The following is a 19,422-nucleotide window of genomic DNA, read 5'->3' as shown; positions in this document are numbered from 1 at the left end:
TTTTCTCTCTCTCTTTTATAACTTATAGTAAGTAAGTTTTGATGTAAATAAAACAACAATAAAATGCAATAAAATATATAAACAATTAAGTAACACCAAGAAAACATAGCAAAGATTTAAATTTTTTTTGTTTGTTTCTTTTTACAAAATGGTGGCCAATGGAAAATGTTTAAAAAAAGAAAAAAGGAAATAAGAGGTTGGTGAGGGGAGGGGGGGGAAATACATTCCTGTTTGTAATTGGCTCCACAATTTACCATTTTGTTTATGGCCCCGAAGAAGCCTGCTGCATTTTTTTTTTGTTTTCATTAAGATAAACCAATCAATGATCCAATCGAGCACCTAAAATGGTTCTGATTTGGTTTCTCCTCCTCCTACTTCTCATCGACCTCATTCCCCTTTGTTGTTTTCACGCCTTATCTGCAGAGCTATTAAAAATGAAAGTGCATCTGATTTTAGGTCCAACGACCTTTAATTACATATTGTTAGTTATATGTATGTATGTATTTAGTGATAGCAATTGAAAGTGATTTTCTGTCTCTTTCTCTGCCGTCTTGAGAGTCATTTTTAGTTCAGTTGCGCAATTTTCTGTAATAGCAATGACTAATCAATATAATGGTTAATCATATTCTACTGATAATCGAAAGGTAGAGCAATCTATTCATCATCACAAAGTGACTAATTACTAGTATGATTATCCGTTTTCAATATAAAATACTGACAAATAATCTACAATGGTACAAAAGGTTCAAAAGGGTAGAAAATGTAGTTTCGATCAGTCCAAGATTTGTTTTCTGAAACTTATAAACTTTCGATATGCAAGAATGTTTTGCCTGACTTGTCCCATATTGTGTGCTAGATCCGACACTAAATCAGTTTAACTATTTTACAAAATAATTATTCTATAAAGTATTATTCTTCAATTCAAGCTATTGATAACCTAAAGTAAGCAAATGGTTTGAATCAGACTACTATATCATTTAGTGCCAGTAGTTATGAAATTTGGTTTCAATTTTAGTGTTCAATCTATAACATAACTCGATAAAATTGTCGGAAAATCCCCTAAAGAGGGCATCCGAAAGAAGTTTTCGATCTACTTGGAAATACCAAAATTTTGCAAAATTTATTGTTTTAAAATTGAATATCGAAATGGCAAAAAAAGTTGGTCTAAGAAATAGATAAAGTATTAAAGATTCAATCAATTAATATACAGTCGACTCTCGTTAATTCAAACCTGCGATATTTCGAACCTCGAACTTCTCTGTAATTCGAAGTTATCACGAGTCCCCTACAAAATCTCTTGATATTTCGAATTTTGTCCATACATTTTTCTACACTCGGTAATTCAAACGAAAAAATTATTGCTACGTCGCAGTAATTCAAACTCTTATGGTCAAACACTCGATAATTCGGAGAGCTGTAACACCCCAAACGATTCTCAACTGCTTTAAAAAATCGGGGATTGTAAAAGAAGAGCAGGACAATTCTCAAATAATTATGGATATTGAAGAACCAACTATTTTACCAGTAGCTGACTTCAGCGGTGTGAGTTTTTCTGAGTATATTGAAGAGGATGAAGATGTTACTGTCTCAGGATCACTAACCGATGGCGAAATTTTATCTCTGACCGATACAAATGAAACGACCAAAGACAACATATCCGAACCTTTTGGAAGAAGTATCAGTTAAGGTAGCAAGAGCCTCATTTGAGAATTTACAAAGCTTTTGCCTACAAAACGAAACTGATGAAACAGCATTTTAGGCACATTTTGTACTTAAAAGAATTATTGAAAAGTCTGACCACCATCCAAAACAAACACTTATTAATAAGTTCTTCTCAAAGATTAATTAATTGACATTATAAATATGTAAAACATTAGCAGTTAAATAAAAACTTCATAATTCGAAGTTTTATTTATTTTCACTCAAAAATTCGAACCATTTAATATTTCGAACTCTCGATAATTTGAAATATTTTAAAAGTCCCTTGAATTTCGAATTAACGAGAGTCGACTGTATGTAGTAAGTAATTTGTTTTCTCTGCCCCCGGTTAGATCTCATTAAATAAGTAACTACATATATATATATATAAGTATTTCTCTTTATATATATATGTATATATGTATGTACATATATCAAGCACATGTCTTTTATGAATAAGGCACCAGTTATCATTAGTAACGTCACTTTGGATGATGTGAAGACGCCCCCTGTCCCCCGTCAAAGACCATTCTTCCTGAAGAAATTTTAGACGTTGTCAAAGAAAATTTCTGACAAGCGATCAAAAAACAAAATAGACATTCATTAGTCGCAACACGGCAAACGGAAAATCCCGTAGAAAAAACAAAAAAAAAAAAAAAAGAAACCAAAGCATAAAATGACGTGAATATGGAGATTGATTGTGAAACATATTGAACTTTGACCATGTCAAAGAGACAAAAATGAAAGCCAAATAAATTGTTGCTCATCTCAAAATCTAGATTCACCTTTACCCAGTCCAAATGTTTTATTTTCTGTTCAGGCAATCGAGATATTTAATAACGCCATTTGTTTGTTGTTGTTGTTGTTGTTTTCCATAAATAAGAAACAAATTGGCATGCATTTGGCTTAAAGTCGTGGCCGAAGCAAGTGTGGGGGGTGGGGGGAGGGTGGCAGAAACAGAGAGGAAGACGAATGCATTTGCAATGCTGAGAGAATGAAAAAGTGGAATCGTATGAGAAATAGAAGAAACACAACTGACAAGAGGAGCACATAAATTTCTCAACACTTGTATAAAATTTACAACAACAACAACAACAATAACATCATCGTCATCAAGTCCCAAAACGAAGAACAAACAGATGTGTCGCCCTGCACCACTGCACCACCGCCACAGCACCACAGCACCACTATAGAACAGATAATGGGGAAACCGAAAATCCGACGGAAAACATCCGACAAATTATGAAATTATACATTATATCAACTTACAAATTCAGATTGTACCTGCAATAATATTTAACCAATCTTCAGGGGAAAATACTTGTAAATTCGCATATTTCAGACTAATGCAAATATCAATAACATTCTGAAAATGTATTTAACAACAAATGTGGGGACAATGATATGACCTGCCAACCCCCTTGACTTTCTGGAGTGGTTTACGTTCCTGGGAAACACCGTGACAAGCGAATCTCTCTCAGCAGAGCAATGGACAAAATAAGCGATTACCTTTCAAGACTTTCGCAGAGGCAAAAGAATTGATCGAATTTGACTTCTTTTATTCAGCAGCTTCTACATGATTTTGTATTCATGTTGGAAATCAACATAGTAAGTTATTAAGATAACATTTAAAGGTTCTCTATCAATTTTTTCTTTTTAACCACCCAACGTACTCGTAGTTTGCTTTTAATTTTAACGTTTTATATTGTCTGGACGTTGACGCGTACAATGCGAAGTACGTTCAATTGGCCCATACGACACTAGGACATAGCCTGTTTCGCGCGAGCCCAAGCAGAGCGCTGTCCACCTCCCGCCCGACCGACCGTGGGGCGCAGCCGCATATCGGACGGCACGATCGCGTGGACAAATACAAATACAACGGACAAACAATTAAAAATATGATTAACTACAGCTAATTACGAGCTAAATGTGCTAAAATAGAAGTTTTCACAAGGGAAAGAGAGGCTTCTGATCTGATTACGGGATACAGAAAAGGTTCATGCAAAGAATAGTTAGAACTACAGTGTTTTAAGGATAGAGGAATAAAATTTCTAGTAGGTCTACGGGGTAAAGATAGGTTTAACTGGTTCAATAGCTCAGGAGAGTCTATTTCACCTATTAAGAGTTTATGATTAAAGATAGCACCAAGCATTACTCTACAATTGATTAAAGAAGGAAGATTGATTAAAAGAAGCCTACTGGAGTATGATGGCAAATTGATATTGCGATCCCAATTTAGACCGCGAAGAGCGCAAAAAGCAGAAATTGCTTTTGAACAGATTCAATTTTACTTTGGTGCGTCTCATATTGAGGTGACCATATGCAAGATCCGTACTCTAAGATAGGACGGATTAAAGAAGTATACAGAATTTTGGTTGTGTACGGATCGTCGAACTCTTTTGACCATCGTTTTACAGACCCAAGAAAACGTTTTCTAAAGTGTTAGCGACAAAAAAGGATAATGCTCTGGCTCTGAATCTTGGTTGAAAAAATGTTCCTTCGAGAAACATCCAAACGAATCTCAAACTAGAGATCTATCCGTCTATCTGTCTGTCTGTATAAACACCTAGATCTCAGAGACTATAAAAGCTAGAGTCACCAAATTTAGTATGTTGTCTTGTGTAATAAACTGGCAGATTAAGTTTATTTTTGCCACGCCCCTCTCTTATTATTTTATGCGATATGCTATGCTATGCTAAGCCATGACTAACATTGCAATTACTAATTAAAAGAAGGCATTTTCCATTGGATTCCATCCGATCCTTTATCTTATCCGTTCTTTGACATCTCCCCAAAGGAATAAGCCATATTTTATTTATGCGAATTCCAATCAGAATCATTTATGGATAATAATTGAAATTTTGCAATCGATTTTCCATATGTTACATGAATATTTTTTGTTGATGATTTCAATTTGTAAGGGGGCAAGCAATTGTAATGGCAATCAGCATGAAAATGACTCAATTTTTCTTCTGAACACACCCACCACCCCCGGCCGATTGTGCACCACAAGAACTCACTTCCTTTTTGGTTGCTATCAATTGCATCAACATGACTATTATCATTATCAGATCCGAATGCTTCTGCATATAACACACAAATCTGTTAACAGTTGGCAATAATTGTGTGGCAAAGCAACATTGTCCCAACTTATGCTCCCCCCCTCCCACTCCCCGGTGGAATACCCCATCATCATAATTTCTGTCCCTTTTGCATGAAGAAGAAATTGTTTGTTTGGCTATTTTTGGTGTCACCGACGACGATGCCGCCTTTTATTGTTTGGCCCGGAGGCTTCTTCATCGTCTCCACATTATATATGTATATATGTATGTATGTATATGTATTTGGGGTTTGCTTTGGCTTCTTGTTTGGTTTTGGGTGAAGTGTTGTCATCGATAGCATTAATTTTGGTAAGTGCGTCCCAAAACAGATGCAGAAAGTCGAGCCGAGGAGTTGAACTGGTCTGGGGGCTGCTTTTGCTGCACTTTTCAACACAATTTTTATGGCACAACATTTTCAATTTCGTTTTTCCTGAATTATGCGCTCAATTTCCGTTGAATTTAATAAGCGGATGAGAAGGCAACTCCTCCTCCTCCTCCTGCTCCTGCTCGCCCCGCGTCCGTTCAACTCTCCTACAAGAACTTCAATCTTCAACAATTTGCACTTTAAATAATACAAATAACTACAAAAAAGGAATTTTACATCATTTGTCTTAGCTTTTTCTTTTTTTTGCTCTTGTTGTTGTTGCAACTCTTTCGTTTTATTACTATATCGTATATTTTGAGGAGCCATAAAGATGGCAAGTTAACTTTGTTGCCCGGTAGCACGTGCTCCACACGCTCATCGCATACCCCAAATGCTCCACAGACTATGGACTGGGGCATGCCTCATAAGGAGGCGTGGCAGTCAATCTGTCAAATCTGCCTCTCAACACATCGCGTCAAGTCGAGTCGAGCAGTTGTTGTGTTGTCTTTAAGGGACGGAAGGGTTCGCGTGCTGGATTCATTACGGTTCGTCGTGGTTTCGGTATTTTTAGGGCCGCTGCTCCACTTGAGTTTTAACCGTTGCATGACATTCGAAATGTAACACAAAAAGAAACAAGAACCAAAGGACATCACGAAGTGTGTATACCCTGTCAAGAAATCTAGATCTTAGAAGGAAAAAAAGAAATGGAAGGCAAAAACTAATTTTAGTACCAAATGTTCTAAGAATCCAATTTAGAGTCTTGCAACTAGAGAAATTGCCATCAAATTGTATGATTAATAAATGAATAAATGAACTATAATTGAATACAAACACAAATTATATAATTTTCGTTCTATAGTTTTAGTTTTTTCGTTTAGTAATAGCGGATCCTCAGAACTTTGAACTTCACTAAAAATCGGGAGAGAGCTTCTTAATTTTCCACTATATCTTCTTCAGGGGTTTACATATTACGAGATTGAATACGAGAGAAGAATCGAAATGGACTCTTCCATATGCTCAAAATCTGATTTATTTGAAATACCTTACCAAAATGTAAGGCTAACACCGAGAACGATTCAAAATTTGACTCCAAAAGGCTTCGAAACTGGATCATAGGCAACTCTTTAGGAGATGTTGTCTCTAGGTTACGATTTTCTACTGACATTTGAGATCAGAAACGTTTGTTCTTTTGCGAAATCAAGTCTCTGTGCAAGTTGTTAAACCTTTGGCAAATAGCAAAACAGCTACGTGAGCTTATATATAAATATAAAAAAGATAAGGTCAAAATAAATAGCAACTAAATTTCTAAATTACTTTGCCTACTTGTAATATTTGTTGTTCAGAAATCAGATAATGGGTAAAGATATCACATTGGCTATATCACGAGGACGATATGACAAACTATGATACTTAGTTTACCCTTCTTTTCTATCTCGCCCTACTCTCCCCCTCTCTCTCACTCTCTCTCTCTCTCTGTTACAGTCTCTTCCTTTTATTTTTTAGACATAAACAGAGGCTCAAGTGTCAATAGTTGGCAGCATTGAAAAACGAAGGGAACACACACCAAAAAAAAAAAAGGAAAAACTAGAAAAACATAAACATGGTTTCACTTTCAAAGCGATTAGCCACGGGATGCGCCTTGAATTTGTGCGGAAAATTGTATTAACAATAGCAACAACAAACATCAATAATAATAAAAGCAACTACAAACACTCATATCCATTGATAAGAATAACAACAACAACAACAATACAAAACACTTTCAATTGTCTCCGTCATCTGTGGCACTTGAAGACGAACAAACCTTCGAGGCCATTTGACACCATTCAAGATTTCAAAAATCGAAACACCAGGCGAAAAACCATGCGACAGAAGGGACAAGGACAAGGACCTACCGCAGTGAGGGAGGGAGGGATGTAGGGACCTGACCATAAACTATTCAAAATTTTCATTTTACAGTGGCAGACGTGAAACTCATTTGGTTACCACTTGAATTTTTATTCATTTTCCCATTCTCCATCATGCTTGACCATTATCACCCTCTGCAGATCGAGAAAAAAAAACTGTATAAGACTATATACCATGATGATATTTTCGACTGTTTTGTTTATATGTATGCGTATAGATAAGTATAAGTAGTTCCAACCAAAGTCAAAGAAATCCTAAAAGAAATTTGCAATCTTACAGCCTCTAAACTTAAGTCTTAAAGGTTTTCAAAAGTTTTTCGACTCGTATGTTTCAAATGGATTTGGAAAATTCATTCATTCATTTTTCCTTAAATTGATATAAGATTTAAAAAATTGAATAATCAAAAGTTTTATTCGTTTCTTTACTTAATCGATTTGTGTCGAGACTTTCTGAATCCCTTTTAAATAAAGCAATTATGATGAGCAATCTCAATTTATGGCTAAATATATATAAACCTGGGTTAATCCATTTAACAGTTTAAGACACAAAAAATAAAATTTTTTGTCAAAAAAAATGTCAAAAATTTTAAAGATTCTGCTAAAAACAAAACTTAATTAAAACCCAGCAAACAGTTAAATCTTAAAATTTTATTTGAAAAAATGTCAAAAATTTATCGTTCTTTTGGTTACATTTGGAATACATTGATAAGGTCACATTTTACATCAAAATTCGATCGGCAATTTTCAAAAATATGCTCAACCTCTGAAATATTGAGTTTTGCCATACTTTAAAAATCAACGTAGGTCCTAAAACCAAATTCAAACAATTTGTCACACTATGCTTTTAGGTTTAAAGCGGCTCAGATAAGAAATAAGTTACAAGTATGTATTTTACTTTTCTCTACTTACTTCTAGACCAGCCCTCGCTTGTGTACATATCATTCGCCCCTCTACAAGTGTTAGTTTTCAGCATTTAGCACTTGACTGAATGCTTAACCTTTGTTAGGTTTATCATTACTATAGATTATTATGCATAGGTACATACATATGTTGTTAGGAATGCTCAAATGTATTTGATAAAACTTATTTAACTTTAATTCTTACTCACAGTCGTGTATAACGATTGTGATTCCGTAATTTTTCTCACATATGACTTGCAGTTATCTGTCGCCAACTTGACCGGAAAACACTCATTTCCGATAATTAGGAATTCGATGACGGAATGAGACATCCAGAGACAAGCATATTCAGCTGATTCAATAATCTAAGTAAAAGGGGGATTACTTATTGCTCATGAATGGGAATACGGCTTTCCCTATGAACACTTTGCATTGTGCCCCTTTAGTAAACTGAACCAACAACCCACAGGTGAGAGCTGACTTTACGGAAAAGGTGGCAAGTTTCACGATATGAAATGGCAAATTGTTAATTAACTCCATCACAAATGTTTTCATTTGCTTGTGCAATGTATTAAATGTGTTTTTGGCAAATGAAATGAAATGTTCTTACCTAATTTTTTAACCATCTAGTCTAAAAATAATTAGTTCTAGGCTGTTTTCTGACTTTCAAAAGCATTTTTTTCTAACCCCCCGAATTGAGTGAAATTACAAATTTAAGCCCTCAAATTTGCAACTACATCAGTGCCGGATTAGAAAATGTCGCGAGTTTTGCGCTGTAAAATGATTTTTGATCGCAAAATCCGTTTCCGAAAAATTCTAAAAATTTCTCACCTTTGCGTAGCTCTAACATTGTCAAATTTGAAACAATTTTTAAAAGTGATAACTTCATTTAATGCCTTTGAGTTCAATTTGAAACTTAGTCACTTTAAAACATTCCTAAATCAGTTAAAAATTGACCAAAATATAATTTCAAAACAAGACAGATTAGCCAAATGTTTATGACTAAAAAAAAGTCTAAATCAAAAAATTATGTTTGCTTTTTACTGATTTTTATTCACGTCGTGCTCATGTTGAAAACCAGAAAACTTACATTTTGGTGCTACAGACTTAATCCTGGATCCTGTGAAAAGTAAGTAAGCTTTTAGCTTTGATTGTTGGATTGTAAATTTAAGTTAGATATTTGTTATAACTTTCACCTAGACCTACTCCAAGAAAACACATGTCAGTACTTTGTTTTATCAGTTTCAAATCAATCTTTACTCGCTAATCATTTGACACCCTCACAAAGTCGTTCGACGACAGTGAAACCTTCATATAACAAATCTAGCGAGACTCAAAAACTTCTTCGCCATAGATACTCATCGAAAATCCATTATAAAGTGGAACATTATATCGGAGATTTCACTGTATTTGACTAGTTTAGATTGCATGTTCGGTATCTATTTTTAAGCCAATGTACTTATTACATATTTGCTTCTGTGAAAACAATTATTTCAACTCAAAGGGAAATCAGAGAGTGAAGAAAAACAAATATGCACAGTGTCAGATAGGTGCCAAGAGCGGGGAGCGGTGGCAAGCAAAGGAGTGTGACAGGGGCGGGGGCGGGTGCGGGGAGCTCTATTGACTGTGACATGCTGAATGTGTTGATACATTTATGCCGATCTTCCGGTGGTAGCTTCTTTGGGTTTTTCTGTTGGAAATGTCCTCCTCGTAACTCGTCAATTGCTGCCACTTCATAAATAAATCGCAAAAAAAGGCCGACAAATTTTATATGTACGTATATATATATATAACATCAGATCAAACGTTTTTCCAAAAACAACAACAACAACAACACTTTCTATATTGTTTTTATTAAATTTGTGAGGAAATTTATTTGGACAAAACAAAAAGAAAAAATCGTTTAAATTTTGATTGATCAAAAAAAAAAAAGAAAAAAAATTAAAATAAAATTATTAGAAAAAAGTTTTAAAAAAAAGTGTACATCAATTGCTCTTTTGCTGTGTATAATATTAAATATACATAGCTAAGGTGAAAGGGGTAGGGAAAGGGAAAGGGGGGGGGGATTTACAGCATCCAGGCGGCCAACATGCTGACAATCAACAAACTGATCTGAACCACAAAAACGGAGCTGCTGTCACGGGCCAATGGAATTAACGTATCATTGTAGGGCAGGAAATTGCAGCCACGCCCCTCGCAGGTATAACAATTGCCATCCTTGATGCATTGTTTATTGGCCTGGGCGGTTGTCAAGCAACCACGTTGGAATGAGCCACTGACCGTGCGATTACTATTACGGATATAGCATTTATCGCCGATCTTGTAGGTGGGGCAGATCGAGGATTGGGCATACACTTGAGTGGCGCAAAACGAATCGGTTGAATTGCCCGAACACTGCAGACACTGGGCCCGGGAAGTGGGGAACACCTGACGATTGCAGCCCTCCAGGAAATTGCATGTGACACACTCCAATTCATTGTGGCAGGCATTCAATGTGGCATTGTCCAAATCGCTGGCACATCCTCGAATGGTGTAGCCATCTGGGAAAATATGAAACAAAACCATAGATCAAAACAAGTCACATTGACGAATGGTTGTTTATATGTACTAAAACTAATGCAAAGTGATGATCCATTTTTAATTTATACTAATCTCCATTCAATTTATATTTCAAATTAGCATAGAGGAATTACTATAAAACTGAACCATATTTTCTTGGGTTCTAACTAAACTAAACTAAATCTAAACTCCAATAAGATCCATTTGTTTGATCAATTTCTAAAAAGAGTTTAAAATGTTTAATGAATGAATTGAATTTGTATTTCTAATAATTTCGTAAGAGTGTTTAAATTGTTATTAATTGTCAGGAAATTTTCCAAAAATAATGTTTCCTCATTACTTCCATATAGGATATCTTTTGCGATTACTCTATTCCGTTTTTCTATTGCCATGTGAATAGAAATTATTCTCTAAATTAACAAATATTTAATTGAAAATCTAAATTGTGAAAGGTATATAATACATATATTGAAGTTTAAGCTTAATATAATAATAATAATAATCAAGCGTGAAAAGAAATGAAATATCTGTTAGCCATTTGAAATTTTTATTAGCCAATTCGATCAGGAAGCTTCAGAAGATTTAATGTCATTAACCGATTTTGGACCACTGTTCGACTTTTCGAAGAGCAAGTTTTGTATGTTTTCAAAGATTCTGTATTTTATTTGACTATATTTCAATCAAGGGGAAGTACATATATAGTTAGTTCCACAAAAATTACATTGAATAAACCTTCAAATCCATTTTTTTAACCAGTTTCATCCCAAACTAAAACAGTCAGAATGTTTTATTTTTTAAAAAAGTCATTTTGCAACTTTCAACCCGGTCAAAAATGGGTTAATGGATGGTAGAGAGAATATTTTAACATTAATACTTTTATATTTTTAAAAATTAGAGTTTTGATTTGAAAATGAACCATTTTATTTTTAGCTTTGCAAACTTTAATTCGAGGCCTTGTAAAAAGCATTGTTTATGAGATAGTTTTTATTAATTATTTTTATATATATATATATATATGTATATATAGGTATATGTATATGTACTTACCCTGCACACGCACGTAACACACAGAGCTGGAATTGGTGCATTCCTTAGCCAATATATTTAAAGGATCGGTGGCGCAACGTACTTCAGTCTTTGAATTGCACTGAACACAGCTATCTATAATACAAGAGAGAGAGAAAGAGAGAGAGAGAGAGAATGAAAGGACAATCAGAGAGTTGGTCATAGACATATGTAGATATAGATAATAAAAAATTAGAAGTGGGTGTGAGAGAGAGAGAGTCTATTTTTTTTTTTGTATTGAGTCATAGTTTTTTGTGGAAGCTGATAAGACCAACAAAATTTTCATGCTTTCAACTCTTTACTCATACTAGTTTAATCGATACTTATCAACTGATATCCCCTATCTAGTAAGCAAGTCGAGAGATTATTTCAACATACCATAAAAAAAAGGAATATACTTATACTTTATATGAAATTTCACTAGTTTGTGTCAAATCAAATTCAAATTTTCATAATGTTTAGGTATACCGTCTATCCATTGAGTTCAGAATGTGTATAAGTTATATAAATAACCTATATTTATATATTTGAGAGTATTTATTTCTCTTGATGTAGTTCGATATAAATATTTCGTAGAAAAATTGTCGAGGCCACGGTTACACATTGAACAATTTTTAGTATGCGGCAATACTTTTTCAATTTTTATGCCACATTGCTTATCTTATCTAAATAGTTTTTTTTTTTTTTTTAACAGGTACTCTTTTCACTTATATAATACCAAACACCAACAAAAAATTTGAATAATTACAGTTAAACATTACCACAATTGATATAGGCAAAAAAGGCAAAAAGAGCCAACAGCGACAAAATTGTTTTCATTTTTAATGATTTGTAAAGTTAAAATTTTTGGGTTGATAATTTGCTTAGGTCTCTTAGTTTTGTCTTAAAAGAAACTCCTACTCGAACAATAGTTAAATATACACTGACTGGAATTGTTGAAATGAAGCTTTGGGCATAACTGTGCACACATATAGAAACGTCATACTGAACAAACAATAGATAAGAAATACATATGTGTATATAGGAGGCAGGTGTATATTAGATGGATGACTACATACATATGTATGTACACTCATATATACATACATACTAACAAGCTTTATTTTTAACTGTTGCCGAGTGATTGGTATTTGTCATTAAGACCAGATAACAGAAATGAAATGAAATAAAAATATGCAAATACAAATGTTTAGATTATGTGTTTAAAATGTGATAATTGACTGGGACAACTAGAACAGAAATGGGAGATACAAACTTAAAAATTGGCGCCCAACATTTGGAGTCTATCGATATTCATCGTTTAAGCGCACATATTTCGAACAGAGGGGCAACACCATTTGCTCAGTGCTGCCAAAATGGTCATATGTAAACACCTATCACCTTGTATTCATTCAATCCTCGAGACTTACAATTACGATCAGTTAGTTATCATTTATATATACATATATGCTCTGGATTCCTGGCGCGACTGGACCTGGATCTTACCAGATTAACACCACCTTAGTTCCATTTAATAATGACTCTGTGCATCAGTGATTACTGGCAGCACCGTCACTTTTATGTTCTTCCGCCACCAGAACCCGGTTGGATTGCAATCAAAAGCCCCGACACTGCCAATCAGCATGATGGTGGTTCTGGTAAACAGAGACGACGTCTTAAGCTTCAGGTGGATGCCATCACGGGAAACTATTGGCTCAAGGAGCTAAAGCAACAACGCGTATTGGTCCAAAGGTTAATATTGGATAATGGCGTCGATGTGATTTGGCTGGAATTCCATCCACCCGACAAGGATACCATTGATTATAAATGGGCTGATATGCTTGCCTATACCATTTGGGAGCATATCGAGGTGGAGCATATGATGTCCTGGCTGTCGACCCTAGGCGGTGGCTTTTCCGCTTTGGGGGAACAATTCGAAAGATGTGTGAGTAAATGTCTCCTCTCTCTCTATCTTATTATAGTTTGTTAGACTATTTTTTACTTGAGTTACTCTTGGGTGTATTTCCTTTGATCTTATTGATCTTTCATCAGGCTTATTAGAACCGGCTTTTTATAATTTTCTTCCGACTAGATTTTATTATATCAACTAGTCCATCAGCCTAGTCCATTGCCTATTTTCCTTCCACTTCTAATGCAATCTCTTTTTCCTTCTCCCCTTTTAGGCTGAAACTGCTGGCAAAATCTCGTTGAAGCAACTAAATATTGGCCTTCGTCTGGGCGATCCTTTCTTGCAGGCGCGATGTAAACTCTACTACAGCATATCCCTGATTCAGCGTGGAAAACTGCGCCATGCCAAGCACTTGATACGCAATCAATATCAATTTGCCAAGGCCAATGAGGAGGCGGATCGACGCCTAATCCGAATGTGTCGTGGTATTTGGTTGCGTCTGCAATTCGAGTACCATGAGAGATCTAAATTGGCTGAACAAAAGGACATTTCATAGTACCATACCACAAAGGAAAGGAAAGTTTTCAATTATTGTAGATAAAATGTGTTTTGTATTCAAATAGTATGTATATTTATTTCGTTAATATTTTGTAATGTGTATACGTAAAAAAAATGCATTTACATTTTAAAAAAATGGAGGGTGTTGGGGGGAGAGTGGGAGTGATAATTGGATAATCCTTATTGCTCAACTTCCGCCGTGCCGCCGTTGGAAGAATATTATATAAAAAGAATAACTAAAAGATTGTAGAACGCAAAAAAAAAAAAAGTATAAAATAGAATGAGGGTGGGGGGGAAGAAAACAGAAGGTGACAGAAAGGGGGAAAAAATTAAGCAAAACAAAAATTAAACTACGTTCTTTTCGTTTTTCATTACACTTTCTTTTCTTTTTTTTTTTTGTTTTTTGTTTTGTTGTAATGTTGTTTGCATGCTTAGCGGGTTATTGTTGTGTTGCTGCTGGTGTTGTTTTATCGTAAAGCTTTTCCCATTTTCTTATATGGTTTATTGGGCCAAAGTACCCATGGGATCCCAGGCAGGCAACACAATGGGATCCATATCAAAGACACGCAAAACATCCTCCGGTACATATTTCTTATCGACCACAACCTCAAAGCCAAACTCTCTAAACCAATCGGCGCACATAACCAAATATCCCTTCTCGCCGCGATCCTCACCCCAGGAGTTTTCCACACGCAATTTCTGGGCAATGCCGTTTTTCTGCAATACACAAGAATATAAAAAATTCATTGTTTTTCCTCATTTTCATTCACTCGGCAATTGTTACTCACATCAACGGAGACAGCTGTAAAGACCATGGCATGCGTCATTGCTGATTCACCATAGATGAGACGATCTGCCTTGGAGAATGTTGTTTGTATATCAATATCAAAGACCAGCTTAAAATCATGTCTATACAGAATAGAGTTTTGAGAAAGGAGAGAAGAGAAAACATTTGGTTAGCAAATTCAATTTGAAAATTGAGAATTAAACAAGAAATTTGATCGCATCTTCTCTTACACATCCATATCTTCGATGCCCTGCTTAGAGGCAAAACGTTTGCTAACCTCACAGCCAAACCAAACGGCCTCGCCGGCCTTTAGGGATTTCGTCACCATGGCCAAAAGTAAGTCAACCGATTGATTATTATAAAGCACTGGACGACCGCCAACCACATTGCCCAGACAGTCCACAGTGTAGGCCTGATCGTATTTACTTGTCGGACGGGGATCAGTGACGAGGCACACTTTATCCTCCACATTGAAATGCGGTTTCACATAACGTTCATAGAATTCCAGCGAGCTAACTGGCCCAATTGATTGATAGTTCTTGCTTTTGTCATAATATTCCCAGGTGAAGGTTTCAGACGGTATGCCCAGACAAATGCCAACAACTTTATAAATTTCCGACATTTGCTCTTGTATCTTATTGGTGATTTCCTCATCGGTTGGATTCTTTTCCATTAGGACACGCAGGTGGCGCGCATATTCCCGAAGCTGTAAATTGTAAAACGAAATATATGTTAATAGTCCTTTAATGGAATGGAGTTTCGTTCCTTTTTGGTTCAACTTACCTTACTCTTCAATATGGCATTCATTCGTATGCTGGACTCACAGCTAAAGCTCTCCGGGAAACATTTCTTTGGCATCAGACCATGTTTGGCTATCAAATTGACAAGCATATCCCATTGACCGCCATCTGATGTGGGATCGAGCAATAGAAATGATACCAAACGACCATCGACCTTCTCGCCACGTTGCGCCGTTTTCACAATGTTATTTAGAAAATAATTACAACGTTCAATTTTATCCCAATAGAAGAGGAACGCCTGCGAGAATTCGAATTCATCCAAATTGTAATTCTTCATGAACGGCAATCGTATGCAATTTAATGCCGCAAATAGCCAACAGCGACCAGAGCTACGTTGATTCGTCACCGGTTTCCCTTCCGTTTCCACTTTGTAGTTGAACACATGATTCGTTGTCTCCAGGGTTTTGCGTGACAGGCAAACATCAAACGGATCGACACGGGAGCAAACATTTTGGGCTAATATATTTTTCGGTTCCTGATAGAAGTTCTTTCGCCATTTGCCCAACAGATCATTCGTGATAACGCTATTGGAGGTGCTCAGGTTGATGCCATTGCCGCCACCGCCTTTGGTATTGTTGCAGGCATCGGTGGTGTTAACACCAGTTGCACTTGTATTGTCATCAGCTGCTGCTGCAAGTAAAGGATTGGAATGGGAATCGGGACGTAACGGACCCGCTATTGAGTGTACTTTGGTTTGATTTGGTGATGACGAATTTTGATCTAGCATCACTTTGCTGCTGCTGCTTCTGCTTCTCAAGTGGATCTTGAACTTTTGATAACTGATAATTTGCGTTTTTTCTTGATTTCGCTTTGCCGCCGCCACAAGGCTTAGAGATCGCCTGAAAGTGGCCAAATTAACTGCAAAGCCACAGCCGGAGAGAACCAACAAACAAAAATTTTTATATGTATTTTATATATAAACTATATATAATTATGCATGTGTATGTTTAAATTTCAAAAAGAACAACAACCAAAGAAATGCGACAAAAAATTAACCTAAATTCATATCTGTTTATGTTCAATACATAAATTTCATAATTTCATCCCATAAATTTCAAAACAAAACATAAAGACAATACAACATAAACGTAATCCCTAAGCCTACTCGAAAAGATCAGGATCAGGATTAGGTGAGAACTTCTTAAAATCCTGATCCTGCCAAAACGATCAACCAATTTTTTATTTGAAACGACCATAAATTTGCATGATCTTTTCAAATTGAGTGCTTGTTCAATCAATTGATCTCTATATTATGAAATTATTGAAGGCATATTAAGTACTAATATTAAACATAGCAGTTATTAAAATGCCTTTGTTTTTGGAATGTTTAATCCTCATAGAAAAATTTGCAATTATTTTTAATTAAATTTAACGTTAATGATTAATATAATTCGTTGAGTTTGGAAAACTTTAACCCAATTTTGTTCTTCACATTTCACTTAGCAAGCGAACACAGTAAATTACTCAGAACAATTGGGAAATAAATTTCAAAATTAGAACAAGCTTAACTTATTGGTCTCAAAAACACTGAGACTGGCTAATTTAAGATGATCTCATCATCATCATCATCATATGTTTGTGCCCTATTGTAGTTAAAGTTACTTTCTAGGTAATAATATACAGTGAATACCAATTATAACGATAGTCGTAACCATTGACGCAAGTCTTGGCTATTTCAACACGTTTTATTTTGAAGCAAACCCTTTATAGAATCAGATCTAATATCAGATCATGTTCTGAGTCCGAATATATTCTCCAAATATATAAATATTTGCTTTGGTTTATAAGATATCGTAAGAAGAAGGTTTAGATGCATAGTTTTTTCCATAAATTATCCAAATTAATGATAATTAAAATTGCAATTCCAACAAAATAATATTTATGGTGTACTTTACTTTTCAACTAGATCTTTCATGAGTATATAGTCATTATTTGCGGTCCCTGATTATTACTAATATTCGTATTAATCAACAACTTTGTATGAAAATCAAGCGTCTCATTTTGTATATATCGTAAAAATCGGTAAAACCATATGACTAATAAGCGTTACGTACTATGAAAAACAAAATAGTAGTCATTTTTGGTTTTAAATACTTTTTTTCAAAATGTAAAATTATAGTTTAATTGTTGTTTTTTTTTTTTGTAAAACCAATTGGTCATACATATGTACATACATATACGACTTTTTGATGGGGGAGTGTTTTCATTTTATTCCTTTTTTTTGTATTCGTTTATGATGAGTAAGTAGTAACTTGAGGCATGTAACTGTTGTTTGTAAGTTAATTTAATAAAATATAACAACAAAACGATAAGAGGGGAAAAACAGTCGCCTATTAAAAATTGAGAAATTGAAAAGCGTCAACAGCTGCCGGCCATTAACATTTCCCTGCATATGTGTGTCCCTATCTCTCTCTCTCTCTCTCTCTCTGTGGGTGTGTGTGTGTGTGTATGTATGTGTCTGCATATATTCGTATGTATTGTACTTTGGATTTAGTGCGTCTTGCTATTTGAAATTGCTTTGTTAAATTAACCCAACCAGACTCGGCACTAATAAGAGCTTTTTTTTTTCTTTCCTTGTTTTTGTTGTGCGAAATTTTCTTTTGTTTGCTCTCTGATTGAGGGGGAAATGGGTGAAGCGGTGGCGGTGGAGGTGGTGGTAGGGGGGAAGTTTTGCTGCTGTCTGATAAGAAATACACATACTATTATTATATGGTACAATTTAAGAAAGCGAAAAGCAAATTAACTATCTGCTAGAATCAAGAGAGAGACGCCCATGCAGGCAACGGCGCGGATTGCGACGAAGACGACTTTATCTTTACAGTTATAATCTGTTAGAATAAGAGTGAAAGAGAAAATGGAATAAAACCAGTTTAACGGGACTCATGCGGTTGTGTTTTTTGGGATCGAGAAGGGGAAGATTAGGGGGCGGCAGCGGGAGGTGCCGTTTTCAAAAAACTTTCGCCTAAAGCCGGCGAAGAAACAACAAAAAAAAAAAAAGAAAAAAATCTAAACAAACCGTAACGGGAAGAAAAAGGGTTAAAAACCCGTTTGACCACTTTTTGTTTGACTGTTTGTGGCTATATATATATATATATATGCATGTGTGTTTGTGTGTTGGTGAGTTTGCTTAAACGAGAAAAAAGACGAAAAGAAAAAAAAAACAAACTAAAATTTGGGTGAAATTTTACTTTCATTACGGCGTCTATATTTGATCGTTTTGTTGCTACGGAAAAAAAGTCTTTTTACGTCTCATTCAAACACACACACACTTAAATGCATATGAGCAAAGTAGGGGGCGGGGTAACAGGCACCCCCACACACACACACACACACAAAGAACGGCAAAATGCAGCTACACCATCTCTTCTTTATTATCCTTCAATTATTTATCCTCCTTTTCCTACTTACACATGCTGAATTTCTTTCTCACTTGGAACTGCTAAAAATTTATTTTTCACTTAAAATTTTGATGTTTTCTATGTGGGGGCGATCGTCTGTTTGTGTTTGTGTTTGTATACAATACAGCAACTTTTATAGAAAAACAAAAAAGCAAACGCGCAAACACACACCCGCTCCAACACGAAATCAAAAAACAACAATAACAAAAAATTCGCCGCCAATTCGCTCGACTCTCAAGTGCCGTAAAAAAAATGGACTCTCGCCGTAACTTTTCGAATTCGCCCGAGCCGTAAATAAAATCGACATTATCGGAGCAAGTCTATCGGTTAATCGACACTTCGGAGCAAAACCTATCGGTTAATCGACATTATCGGAGCAAGCCTATCGGTTAATCGAT

General features: G+C 35.4%; 3 protein-coding genes across 4 annotated transcripts; 1 reads left to right on the top strand and 2 right to left on the bottom strand.

Annotated features, from left to right (window-relative positions):
* Window positions 1-9,927: 9,927 nt before the first annotated feature.
* LOC6641509 lies at window positions 9,928-12,496 on the bottom strand. Its single transcript, XM_002064061.4, has 3 exons — window positions 12,355-12,496; window positions 11,576-11,689; window positions 9,928-10,509 (listed from the first exon to the last, which is right to left on the bottom strand). The coding sequence occupies exons 1-3, from the start codon at window positions 12,410-12,412 to the stop codon at window positions 10,037-10,039; spliced, it is 645 nt and encodes a 214-aa protein (XP_002064097.1). The 5' UTR covers window positions 12,413-12,496; the 3' UTR covers window positions 9,928-10,036.
* Window positions 12,497-12,961: 465 nt separating this feature from the next.
* Window positions 12,962-14,410, top strand: LOC6641417 (uncharacterized protein F58A4.6). Its single transcript, XM_002064060.4, has 2 exons — window positions 12,962-13,517; window positions 13,756-14,410. The coding sequence occupies exons 1-2, from the start codon at window positions 13,110-13,112 to the stop codon at window positions 14,035-14,037; spliced, it is 690 nt and encodes a 229-aa protein (XP_002064096.1). The 5' UTR covers window positions 12,962-13,109; the 3' UTR covers window positions 14,038-14,410.
* Window positions 14,089-19,222, bottom strand: LOC6641502 (bleomycin hydrolase). 2 transcript variants are annotated; one of them, XM_023175188.2, is made up of 5 exons: window positions 19,035-19,222; window positions 15,610-16,484; window positions 15,057-15,532; window positions 14,828-14,948; window positions 14,089-14,756 (listed from the first exon to the last, which is right to left on the bottom strand). In XM_023175188.2, exons 1-5 carry the CDS (start codon window positions 19,036-19,038, stop codon window positions 14,541-14,543), a joined length of 1,692 nt encoding a protein of 563 aa, XP_023030956.2. In that variant the 5' UTR covers window positions 19,039-19,222; the 3' UTR covers window positions 14,089-14,540. The 2 variants fall into 2 exon arrangements, with proteins under 2 accessions (XP_023030956.2, XP_002064095.2); XM_002064059.4 differs by having other exon boundaries at window positions 15,610-16,256.
* Window positions 19,223-19,422: the final 200 nt, after the last annotated feature.

The sequence above is a fragment of the Drosophila willistoni genome, assembly GCF_018902025.1.
Source record: "Drosophila willistoni isolate 14030-0811.24 chromosome XL unlocalized genomic scaffold, UCI_dwil_1.1 Seg141, whole genome shotgun sequence".
Classification (NCBI taxonomy): domain Eukaryota; kingdom Metazoa; phylum Arthropoda; class Insecta; order Diptera; family Drosophilidae; genus Drosophila; species Drosophila willistoni.
Note: the sequence above shows the minus strand (reverse complement) of the source record. Positions and strands in the feature narration are given on the sequence as shown.